At 42.1% G+C, this 12497-nt stretch overlaps 1 protein-coding gene across 3 annotated transcripts; it reads left to right on the top strand.

The window, feature by feature from the left end:
* Positions 1 to 1000: 1000 nt before the first annotated feature.
* Positions 1001 to 11861, top strand: PRPSAP2 (phosphoribosyl pyrophosphate synthetase associated protein 2; the record flags this gene model as incomplete). 3 transcript variants are annotated; one of them, XM_079543031.1, is made up of 10 exons in its annotated part: positions 1001 to 1119; positions 1794 to 1846; positions 1965 to 2031; positions 3041 to 3213; positions 4101 to 4216; positions 7663 to 7718; positions 9982 to 10130; positions 10753 to 10823; positions 11037 to 11183; positions 11703 to 11861. In XM_079543031.1, the coding sequence occupies 10 exons, from the start codon at positions 1001 to 1003 to the stop codon at positions 11859 to 11861; spliced, it is 1110 nt and encodes a 369-aa protein (XP_079399157.1). The 3 variants fall into 3 exon arrangements, with proteins under 3 accessions (XP_079399157.1, XP_079399159.1, XP_079399158.1); XM_079543033.1 differs by lacking the exon at positions 11037 to 11183 and having other exon boundaries at positions 1037 to 1119; XM_079543032.1 differs by lacking the exons at positions 1794 to 1846; positions 1965 to 2031 and having other exon boundaries at positions 1037 to 1119.
* Between the last annotated feature and the right edge of the window lie 636 nt (positions 11862 to 12497).

The following is a 12497-nucleotide window of genomic DNA, read 5'->3' as shown; positions in this document are numbered from 1 at the left end:
CCCATAGGCACCTGTGGAGTCACATCTATGCACATCTAATAAATAAAGTTGATGTCAGTTTGCTGTCGTCCCAGCATCCTTTTCTTGTTTGATGCATCAGTGTTGCTTCACAAAACTGACTTCTCCCTACACCACACAGTTGTTGCTGCTGCAGTACATCCGCATGTCCTTGACCTGTGTTTATGTGAAAAACTGCAAATCTTCCTTGTTGGTAGTGAATGGCAGTACCTTGTTGTGGATTAAGGTGCATGCTGAGCAATAAATGTGAAACAGCTCTCATCTTTCACCAGATTCTTAATTACTCTTTATTTTCCTAATCAGTGCAGGAAGGAAGGTAACATAACTGGAGATAAAAGTTGTCTTCAAACTGCCATGTAGAGGTTTGCAGTAACAATTGAAGGTTGTCTCAACGTTGTTCCCGTTGTGCCAGAGAAACATGCTTTCAGCTGATGTTCTGAGGCCTAAAAGCATTTCTAGTATACTCTCACTTTGTTGGACCAAACAGGACCAGGACCCACAGGGCTCTCGTGAGCTCAGACTGATGCCTGAGTGGCGTTGTGATATTGAGAGTCAGTGTTGCTTAGCTCTAGAAAGGGAGCTGTGGAAAAGAGAATCTATGCTGCTAAATGATAGCCTAAGGAGAGCATTTAAAACCCCAACAAATAAAAAACCCATTTGTTAGGAAGTTGTCTAGGGGAGATCTTTTGGAGACTTCCAGTGAAACATTTTGCTGGCAGGTTACGTAAGCTTGGGGGTAGGAGAAAACAGGACAGGTGGAAGGCCCGTTCTTTCTGCCACATCTCTAGGTATGCTGAGCTAGCCTGTGGATCACAAACCACTGCAGTGGTTGTAAATACTAAGAGTGTTGGAGAATATAGGCTTACAAAAAACTCATTGTCTAAACAGAGAAAATTTGTTCTTTTTGTATTTTTAACATGTGGATTTACCAGGCCTTTGATCTCTTCCAGTCTTTTAGGAGTGGGAAGACAACTTAGGTTTGATGTTTTGTGTGCCATCAACTGAAACTGGGGCCATCATGAATATAACGAAAGGTGGACTGGTGCTGTTTTCAGCTAATTCCAATTCTTCATGCATGGAACTATCAAAGAGAATTGCTGAGTAAGTAATATCTGCCTGCAGGGCAGCATGGGACCTCTGTCTTTATGATGGGACTTGTTTTAGTAAAGGCTGGTTTTCTCTTTTGTTATGTGGTTATTCCTGAGATTTATGTACCAAAGTTGGATGTAGAAGGGAGTTGTGCACGAGAAGGATTTGGGCATGTGTACCTGTCATATCCTGCTTTCTGCCTGTGGTCTGTGCTGATACTGAAATGGAATAAACTCAGCAGGCTTTAATCTTTCTTTATTCATTGAATAGAGCTCAGTAGTATTTTTCCATTCACTTTAGATTGATGTTTTTCTTTGGAAAAGAGTGCTTTAGAAGTGGTCTTTGAGTGTTGTGAATGTTTATGTTGTCAACTGTGTAGATTTAGAGACAGTGCAGCGTGTGTAATGCGTGCAGATATATAAGAATGAGAACTTGTTACATAATTTAAGAAGCAGTATTTTTATTCCACTGGTTGTTCTGAGCTTGACTTGAAAACGAGTTTAGCTTAACCTGCAGTGTGGCTGCATCAAGAGATTTCCACTGCAGTTGTTGATTTTAGGACTTGTGGTTTTCTTTTCCTGTTTTTCTCCTCAAATGCAGCCTTTTCAGTAGCCATGGCACTGTGGGCTCTTCGTTTGTTTTACCTTTCGTTTTCTCATATTCTGGTTTGTTTTCTCTTCCTGCAGGCGATTAGGAGTTGAGATGGGGAAGGTTCAGGTTTATCAAGAGCCAAACAGAGGTGAGCATTTAATTGGCAAAACTGGAATCTTACCTGTCTACAATGTACAGATTTTGGCTACCCTCTTATTGTTTCTGTTGCATTTTGCTCCTGTCTTACATAGTTCTCTTCTTGACAGAAACGAGAGTACAAATTCAGGAGTCCGTGAGAGGAAAGGATGTGTTTATCATCCAGACAGTTTCAAAGTGAGTACCTGTTTAAAGGCACTTGTCTGTATTTTGATGTAGGCTGTCCATAACAATGCTTCTGTTTTAACTTCTCATTGCATCATATGTGTGTGATACAGTATGATGAGGTTAGATTTGTATATTTTTAATACATGCACAAAGAAGACTTCATTATACGCTAACATCAATTAATTTCACTTTCAGTGAAAATATCACTGAAACTTTCCCCATGGCCTCTCTGAGTTCTTCTGCTAAGTGCATTCTTCTGCTCACCGTGTTCTCTGAATTCCTTCCTTTTCAGTACTGTGGCTCCAATGCCATTACAGGCTTCTCAGAGTACCAGAAACGTTTCCTGGCCAATGTGTTCGGTGATTCAGAAAACCATTTTGTTGCTTTGAAAAGAACTTTATGCATGTGAAGACATTTAAAAAAAAAAATTTCTAGTGGCTACAGGAGTAGGAGGTGTCTGAGTTGCTGACTGGTTCCCATCTGCAGAGAGGCCCTCTCTATCTTCTCATTTAAAGCAGAAAACAGACGGTGCTTACAGTATATTTAGCCTGTTGTTGGCTTGAACAAAAGGGAAATGTGTTGCCAGCCATCTTTTAAAATTTAAGCTATGTGTATTGAAAAATATATCTATTTTGTACACAATAGCAGTAAATGTTAGGGATAGATTCATTGAATCATTAAGGTTGGAGAAGACCTCTAAAATGATTTAGTTCAACCATGAGTAAAAACAGAGTTGTGGTGTAGTTGTTACAACACTGTTCTGTATTCCTAAAAGCCTGAAGGGTGCTATAGCAAAAACTGCTGAGTTGCCCCAAAAAGTGAAAAACAAATCCAGTGAAGGATTACAATGGTAGGTACAGGGTGCTTGCATCCTTAGGTGCACAACTGGATTCCTTCTGAAGAATCTCTGACAGCACTCTTACTACAGTGGAGTGAAATCTCTGTGTGCAGGTGTTACCTTCAATTCTGCTGCAGGATTTTTATTCCTGGATACAAAACCAGATGCTTCTCATTGCAGGGATGTGAATACTACGATCATGGAACTCCTGATCATGGTGTATGCCTGTAAAACATCCTGTGCCAAAAGCATTATTGGAGTGATTCCTTACTTCCCCTACAGCAAACAGTGCAAGATGAGAAAAAGAGGCTCCATTGTTTCTAAATTACTGGCTTCAATGATGTGCAAAGCTGGTAAGGATGGAGATTGTTATGAAATAATCGGGGCGATGGGGGATCCTATGCTCAGCATTCAGATTGAAAGAGGTCAGTGTGCAAGCTGAGACTTTTATTAAAAGTAACGTCAGGTTTTGTAAGTTTAAAATCGCATAGAAGGGTATAATGAGAGAGAGCTGCAAATGAGAAGTTACGGGAAAAAAATGCAGCATCCACCTCACATTGCATCCTGCTGTGCAGGCGAGATGGGTCTGCCACTTCAGGTCGTGCTGTCTCCCTCACGGTGCTGTTCTTTGCCTTCCTCAATCTCGAACAGTTGTGCTTTCTCATTTCTAGTCTGTCTCTTTTACCTAGTGGAGAATGTGCTTTGTCTCCTCTTTACATTTGAGTTGACGTGGGAGAACGTGATTATTTGTTGTCAGTCCTCAATAGAGTTTCTTTTCTGCTTCTTTCCTTCTACTCCTGTCCCTGGGAAGGACGTGCAGTAGCAGTGAACGCTGGGATCTGGTTCTTATTTCGAAAGAAGAAACGTAGCAATGAGTGGAATTTGGATCCATTTCTCACGAGCTCAGAACTCAGATGTTTGCTGTGCCAGGCTCATGCTGTGTGCCATAGATCCATTCTGTATCCATGTCCTTTGTGGTTGCATTTTGTCACGTGTCAAATGGAGAAGGATCACAGCTGCCTCAGTGTGGCACTGCTGATCCACTGGTGGAGGTTGCTCTGAGGTGTCTGGAGGCATGGCAACCCCTGTGTGTGAAAGGGACACAGCTGGTCTGCTGTGTGCTTCTAGTACCAGAGCAGCTCACAGAGCTTGTTTTGAAAAAAAAAACCTGTAATTTAACATAGAAAAGTAATGTTCTTCATGTGCTTGTCCATATGTCTATTTTATTTTGTTTCTGAAGGACTAACTCATCTTATTACCATGGATTTACATCAGAAGGAAATACAGGGCTTCTTCAATATTCCAGTTGATAACTTGAGAGCATCTCCATTTTTACTGCAGTACATCCAAGAAGAGGTGAGAAAGCCATTCTATTGCAGCCTTTTGTTCAATTTTTTTTTTGTCACGTCTCGAGGCTCTTGAAGCAAATTCCTGTGAAAAGATTAATTGTTCAAACAGATTTTGAAAGGAGGAAGGGTCGTTTTGGGGCAGGAATTGTGAAGTTCTTCTCCCCTCAGAGGACCGAGATTTCCTTTCATGAAGAAGTGGCGTTTTATTATCCATGTGAGGTTGCTGTTCCATCTCTCACACATGTTCATATTTTTGAAAAAGAGCATTTCCTGTTCTGGTTGTCCTTTTCCTCTCCTGTTTGCCATTTACAGGATGGAATGCTTGTCAGGTGTAACTTATGTAGCATTGTGAAAATACTGTGTAGGTTACCATGTAAATGATGGAAGTCTGTGCATCGTGATGTGAAGATAAGGACAGATTATTCTGTGGGGAATCTCCTGCTGTTTGTTCAGGGCTTGAGCGTGACTTCTGATGCTGTGTGCATCCAGTGCTCTGTCTTTTGAGGTGGATGTGACTTTCAGAAAGTGCTTTGAGAAGTGCTGCACAATGTATGAATCGTGCAGTTGATAATTGTAGGTATAAGATGCATTTTATGTCTTGACTAATTGTAAATTTGGAAGAAAGTAGTTGTTTCTTTTTAAGCCACACCTTCTCATTTGCAGAGAGGTGGATGCCTGAATTTAAAAAAAAAAAAATGCAAATACAGACAAACCCACCATGATTGTTAAGACTCTCTTGCTAAAGAATCAATTCCCAGCTGAGTGTCAGCCATCATTTGGTGCTGCACTCCTCGCATGAGGGAAACTGTGGAACAAAACTCTGGGCTCTTGGCTGTGGCACCATCCTTCATGTCACCATTTCACCATTCTTCCACAGTTGTGCACTGTAATCACTGTGTAAGTTAGAGAAAAGAAAGTAAAAGACCAAGTAGAAGGATTGAAGACAAGTTTTGCCGCTGCATGTTACTTGAACCTGTTGTCTGTGGTAGGCAAGGAGGTCAGGGTGTGGTTTAGTCTTTAAGCACGTTTTGATAGGTGATTGTCAGAATGATTTACAAGGAGTTGTTGCAGCTGAGTCTGTTCCTCCTGCTGCTTTCTAACCAGGGAGCATCCACAAAGCACTGCTGAGGTGGATGTGGAGGGGACTTTGTTTAGATATACTTTGGTTTTTGTTTCTTCCTTCCTCTGCTTGTTAGAGATGACTTGCTAGAAGTGAAGTTGACTGAACCACTGTGATCACCTGGGTTTTATATTGGCGAGTAGTTTCTCTAGCCAAATTGTATTTATTATCCCTTTGTAAAAGATTCCTCTGGTGTTGCTCAGAAAGAATTCAGTATTCTTCTCAAGCTTACCTTGGCTGCTGCTGCTGCTGCATCTCCTGCACCGTGAATGGCACAGCATGGCAAATGTTTCAGGTGGGAGTTGTGATGGGATGCACTGAACAGCAGGAGATAGAATCCGGATTGGTAAGAGTGAAGGTCCCTTACAAAGCATTGAACTGAAAGCTCAGAGGATGAGGCCTTGTGGCTGTTCACTGCCAGGAATTTATGCACAGGTGTGAAGGAATTATTTGGTGCTCTGGGATGAAGTCCAGTCAGTGAAATCCATGTGGAATGAAGATAATTTGGTGGTTTTCCTTTGTATGTCCAGCAAATATTTATAGTTATTGTCTTCTTTCCTGTGCATACATGTTAATCTTAGAGTGATTTGCCAATCTCAGAGTGATGTAGCTCTTTGTTACCAGCAGCTGTTGATGCTCTGTTGTCTCTTGCATGACATTTCTGGCTTTCTGACTTCATTTTTGAAGAGATGAGAACAAATTCGGTAATTCGGCAGGGGAAAAGTGAGGCAGTGATGTTTGAACAAGATCAAAGCCTTTATTATGTCAAATGACAGGCCCTGCCTTGTCTGTACCTTCCAACATGTTCATCTTCCTAGGCTGTTGTTTGACTTAGCATTTGTAAAGGACAGAACATGCTGAATTCCCACTGCTGTAGGTGGAGTTGGTAGCGCTGCGGATTATTAATGTTTCCTGACACATCCTCTGCAAAGCCCTTGTTTTCAGTTGTTGGGTCCATGCCAAAATTCAGTACTTCAGTAAGTGGAAAAAAAGAATTCTTTCAGACAGAATGTTTTTGGAAATATTTGGCTGGTGTGGTTTGTGTGTCTGAGGATAAGGCTGTGGAAGAACTTAGCTTGCTTGTGGTTGGGAGAAAGACGTATTTCCATGTTTTGGAGGTACTTAACATCTGACAGTGAGGCCACAAACTCTGTTTCGGGGTACCGTCCCCCAGTTTTGCCAAATGACAGCTCTAGCAGAACTGTTTGCAGGTATTCATTAGCAGCTCTTGAGGTCTGTAACTCTGGGGTTCTCCAGGGATCCGATCGGTTCTGTAGGACTTGTTGTTGCAGCTGAGAGCGGCCGTGGAGCGTTGAGCTGCTGCAGGACCAGGCAGGTTGTTTGCCTGCTGTGCTCTGTGGCAGACTGATTGTCCCAGGATAATGCTGAGTTTGCAAGGAAGGACTGCAGTGAGAGGAACACAAAGTGCTGTTGGAAAAGAGGTGAGAAAGGACTGGAAATGTAGATAGTGGAATGGTTGAAACTGGGCGAGGAAAGATTGGTCTGACAAGGAGCTTTGGAAGGGAAAACAGGAGACTGAGATGAGAGATGGGGACTAAAATGCTGGCTAAATGAAGCGAGAGTGTCAGAGAAGAAAAGCCAGTATGACAGTGAGGCAGCAAGCCTGGGAGGGATGGTGCATGTAAAGACTGACTCATGTCCCCATAGACCTTGAAATGAAAACCAAACTTCTCGGTCTTCCCACTTTGCTGCTGTCAGCATCTGGAGCGGCGTCCTCACGCTGACCTACAGAGAGGACATAAACTGTGGCTCCAGGACCAGAATGTTGACTGTAGAATTTGAAGCTGTTGATGGTACGTGTGAGGAGTTGCTGTGATGTGATGGAGAGCCCTGTCTCTTTTTTTTTTTTCTTCTTCTCTTTTCTTTTCTTTGTTTTTCCCCTGTAACTGGAAGAACAACTCCACAAAGAAGGAAGGATGAAATACTGTGTTTTAAGTGTTGAAAGGCTGCTGTGTGGATTTGCAAGACAATTTAAATAGGACGGGAAACTTCAGTTTTCATGGTTTCCTGTTTTTTAACATTTGCCTTTGTAGTCTGCATATTACTCTAAGGCAGTTGCTTTTGTGTAATCTGTATAACCTGATATGAATGAAAGGTGGAATTGTGAGTTAAAAGTCTGAATTTGCTTCATGGCTGGGCTTACTGAGACGTGAAGTCTCATCACACACTGTGGGTTCTCGAGGTTGCTTTCTTATGTTAGGTAAAACATTCAATGTTTAAAATTCTTTTGGCAGAATGACATTTTGATTCTTACTGAGTTTAAATCTGTCTGAAGATACAAAGTAGACATTGCTATCTGTTATTTACTACAGATACCAGACTACAGGAATGCTGTAATTGTGGCCAAATCACCTGCGTCTGCAAAGAGGTGGGTAAGATCTGCTCTCTTGTTAGAGCAGGAAATCTCTCTTGTGATTTTGCTTTTCAGATCAGGTGAACCTAGACAAGAGCAGCAATTAGAAGATGCAGCCCACACCCCCTGCCACTTAACTGTCAGATGTGTGATGTTTACCACGTGTGGTAAATCGATGCAGTGCTTAGTATTCAGAAGCTATTTAGTCCTATTTTTCTGTGTTTACACCACGGGTTGCCTATTGTGAGTGAAGCAAAATGGCTGGAAGAAAAACACCGTTAATCCGGAGTAATTGCTTAACGATCACAGCTTGGATCTTTGTTATCAGATCCTCACTCACCATCTGGCATGGTGGGGTTTGACGGCTGAGGCTGTTTGATGTGAGAAGTTCCTGTTGCCCAAACAGTTGGAATTAATTCCTGGAGCTTTCTGGTTGCTGTACCTGAGCTCATTGCAGCTATGCTGCTCAGGGAGGATGGCAAAGAGCTGGTTGGTGATTTAAGAGATACCGTTTTTGCTGTAGTACAAACCAGTAATTTGCTGAGAAGTTACCTAGGCTTAAGCCAAGACTTCTTTGATTGTCTTCATAAAAAAGGTTTTCACTGTTTTACACCGTAAATCAGAAATGTTTTATTTGTAGAAGTATGCTGGGGCAGTGACCTTCGGCATCTTTGTTTCCCAGCAATAGTTTTCAGGTGACTTGTTTTGATTTTGATGGTTGTTTTTCTCATGCTTGTCTTTATTTCATTTCTTTGGTGTCAGCATTGCCTCCTAGGTCTAGAGACGTTTGTTGAAACGTTTTCATGCTTGCTAGGTAACTGCATATGCCAGCAAGTAGCTTGTCACACTGTTAGCAGCTCAGTCAGTGGCAGATGTGCACAAGAGGATCCCAGAGCTGTGTGTGTTCAGTTTCCTCACGTTACACAGGTGCATTTCAGAGCAGTGGTTGAGACCTGTTGTACTTGGAAGAGAATGGCTGAATGGTTTATCCTAATAAAGGAACACATTCTCTGGATGAATGTCTGCTTGTGACAGCTTCTGCTTGAAGGAGTTCAGAATGTTTCTGCAGTTTCTGAGTTCAGTGGAAAATGAATAAATCATTTGAGTGTTGTTTTGAACTTCATTCAGTGTAACGTTGTGGTTTTTAATGATTGATTCGTTCATGTGATTATGCCTTGTAAGTCATAACTCTTGAAATAAATGTTTGGATTCATAATTTATATGCATCCAACCTTTTGAAAAAGAAAACTACGAGAACCGCAGTGCAGAAAATTCTTCGTTTTTAATTAGCAGAGCATCACAATGAGCAAATTATTCTGTGGACTTTGAGTTGTTTGGATAGTGAAACAAGGCTTGAGTGTAAAGGAGGTAATTCAGGCCACAAGTCCCAGGTACTGAGGTTAGGACAAGGCATTTGGCTTTGCATGTGCTGGTGTCGCTTTGAGCAGAGGGAGATCAGATCAGATCAGTGTGTCAGCGGGGCGCTGAGCTGGGAGTGCAAGGTCAGCGGGGCGAATCCTGCTTCGTTTGTCCTTGCTGATGGTAGCTGGGATGCAGGCACTGGCTGCAAATTTCCTATGTTCCTGCCTCTCTGCTTTTCCCACTCCTTCAGCTGACTTGGTACTTCTTTACATAAATTCTGAATTCAGGAAAATACTGCATGGTGGGGGAACTTGTTGTGAGTTTGTAGATTGCTGTTTAAATATCAAGAGCTGTTTGTTAGGCAGCATCGTTGTTTGATGCCTCTTCAGTAGGGTATGTAAGGCTGCGTGTCAGAAGGTCAGGGATGCTGCCTGCCTTAGTCCACGTCTTGCTAAAAAGAAATAGGTGAACAATTGTTTGTGTTTCATTAAATGTAAGCAATCCAGATATTCTTGGTGATGGTTACATGTCAGCAGCTGAAGCACAGGATCTCAAGAATGCTGAAGGCCGGAAAGTTTCATTTGTTTTTTGTTTTTGTTTGTTTTTGACTGGGCAAAACAGAAAAGAGCAATCAGATTTGTTGCCTTTGCAGCATTTGACCTGTTGCTTGCAAAGCCTGTATGGACACTTCCAAGGCTATTCTGCCTCTCACAAGCCTAGTGAAAACAGGATGGCACGGGATAACTGATTTCTTCTATTGTCCTGCAATTTTAGGATCATTTCGCTTTTCCTCTGTAACTTTAGAAATAAAATTAAAATACTTGTAGGTTAGACATGTCTGCATGTGAATTGTTTCAGGTTTAATGTGTGCACCTTATATATACATGATTATTTTTCTTTAACCCTTCCTCGCCAGGGCCCAGTCATTTGCTGAACGTTTACGGTTGGGAATTGCAGTGATTCATGGGGAAGCTCAGGATGCTGAGTCTGACATGGTAGATGGTCGACATTCACCGCCCACAGCCAAGAACGTAGCTGCTATTCATCCCAGTTTGGAGATACCCAGTAAGTAAGTTTGTGTGTGAAAGTGTTCACCTCTTGCTTTCTGTGGTTTTGGGGCAGGGATGATCGTGCTGGACCATCAGCAATCTTTGTGAGAACATGAGGGGGAAGAGAAGATTGCTGCTGGGTGTCTTTGTGATCCCTGGTTCTGGTGCTGTGCTGCCTGTGACATCTGTGCCATCGCATGGGGCAGGGGGGCGCAGAGGCCGCGCTCTTCTGCCTCTTGGTTGTGGTTGGATTTTGTTCTGGGACATGGAGTTGTAAGCTGAGCTGGCCTGGGTTTGTGTGTGTGTGGGTCAGCGTTGTGTGCTTGACAGAGGAGCTGTGCTGAATGGGCTGTGACCTGGAGCTGCACCAGCAAAACTTCACTGCATAAACCTGGCTTGGGTCTGATGGAACTGCTTGTGTCTGCAAGCCACTGTTCCCGTGTCATTCATGCTTTTGGTTGGACTTAAAATATATTTTTTTGCATTTCCCAAAAATGCTGTTGGAATACTTGTCACGTTGCTTCTCTCTAAAACAGTGGTGATTGATGCAAGGCAGATGTTTTTACACTTAATGTAAATTGTATAAACCTTCTTTTCCTTTCTGTTTTCTATTTCTCTAAAACATTGCTGTTAATCAGTGCTGATTCCCAAGGAAAAACCACCCATCACAGTTGTTGGAGATGTAGGCGGAAGAATAGCTATCATCGTGGTGAGTAAAATGCTGTGCCTTTGGATAAATCATATTCAATATGTTAAAGTTGCAGACAGCAAATACAGTTTTTGTTGCATTAGTAACTAAACTTTGGTGGTGGGCTTCTGATAACATTTGGATGTTGTATCTGGGAAAAGTGAAAGGTCACCGTGTTGATCTGTGTGAGAACGTGCTGAGCTCCAGTGGCTCAGTGTCCCCTTTGTTTGACAGGATGACATTATAGATGATGTTGACAGCTTTCTTGCTGCAGCAGAGACCCTCAAGGAGAGGGGGGCTTACAAGATCTTCGTAATGGCCACACACGGCCTGCTGTCTTCGGATGCTCCCAGGCTGATAGAAGAATCTGCAATTGATGAAGTAAGCATACATGCTGAATTTCTACTCAGATGATTATTTTTTTAAGTCAGCAAATTTTTCCTGACTTGATTCTTAACATACACTGGCATTAAGAATTGATCTGGGTAGGATCCTGTGTTTAGGCTTTATTACTCTTGTCTTGAATGCTAGAAAAGTGGCATCTCTATATCCTGAAACTGTAGCAGTGGGAAACTAGGAGAGTGAAGAGATGAGCTGTCAGTACTGGCACACTTATCTCCCACACGTTGGAGGGGAATTTTGTACCTTCCTTTTTGAGCTTAGTGCTGGCATTAAAAGAAGGGGAGCACTGCAGCTGGTCTCTGTGGCTCTGAGGAGTCCTACAGCAGTGCGTTGATATCCCTGAGATTTTGATCCTGGCAGTAATGTGAAATCCTGTTCCTTTGTCAGCCAGGCTGGTTCAGTAGGATCTGGAGGGTGGACGTGGAGTTTCACAGTTCTGATACGGCAGGTGGAAAGGATGGAGGGGCTGTATCTGACCAGTTTGTCCTCTTCCTTTAGGTGGTTGTTACAAACACGATTCCACATGAAATCCAGAAACTGCAGTGCCCTAAAATCAAGACTGTGGATATCAGCATGATCCTCTCAGAAGCCATTCGCAGGATCCACAACGGGGAGTCGATGTCGTACCTTTTCAGAAATATTGGACTGGATGATTAAAGCTTTCTAATTTAAATAAACACCTTGGGCCAAACTGGAAGTGAGAAGATAACGAGCTGTGAAGCATCATGCTTACTTAATATTTCTATTGAGCCACGTTTTGTTTTCTCTTGGTTGGAGTATCAAGGTAGAACAGTTTTTTAAGAGCTATTTTTTTTTCTTTGCAGTTTTTTGGGGGGGTGAAAAGTGGTGAGAGAGGGAGGGAGGTGGGCAGACGTTTTACAGAAAACTGTTCTAGTTGCTTATAGGTTAGTTGCACTATATACATGGTGGAAAAAAACCCACAAAACACTTGAAGCAAGAATTTGGCTTCTAAACTAAGCATTCCTTTTCCAAAGCTGCTTGCTGCAAGTGCTTTAAAAGATAATAAAATGAAGTGACTGTATAATATTTGCATTTAAAAAGCCAAAAAGGTTGTACTGTTGTATGCAGTTAAGTGATTTTGTAGGAGTGCTTTTCTATAAAGCATATGAAGATATGCACCTGTATTTATTTTCTGCGACAAAGAATAAAGATTTGTTTTGTGTGAGCTTTCTAAAAATGTTTGTATAACAGTCGCTTGTCTTCCAAAATGTCCTCACTTCAGAATGATTTGCAGATACTGGGATGTTGGAGGAAGTCAAGAGGTGAATTGAT

The sequence above is a fragment of the Tetrao urogallus genome, assembly GCF_951394365.1.
Source record: "Tetrao urogallus genome assembly, chromosome: 15".
In the NCBI taxonomy this organism is placed as follows: Eukaryota; Metazoa; Chordata; class Aves; order Galliformes; family Phasianidae; genus Tetrao; species Tetrao urogallus.
Note: the sequence above shows the minus strand (reverse complement) of the source record. Positions and strands in the feature narration are given on the sequence as shown.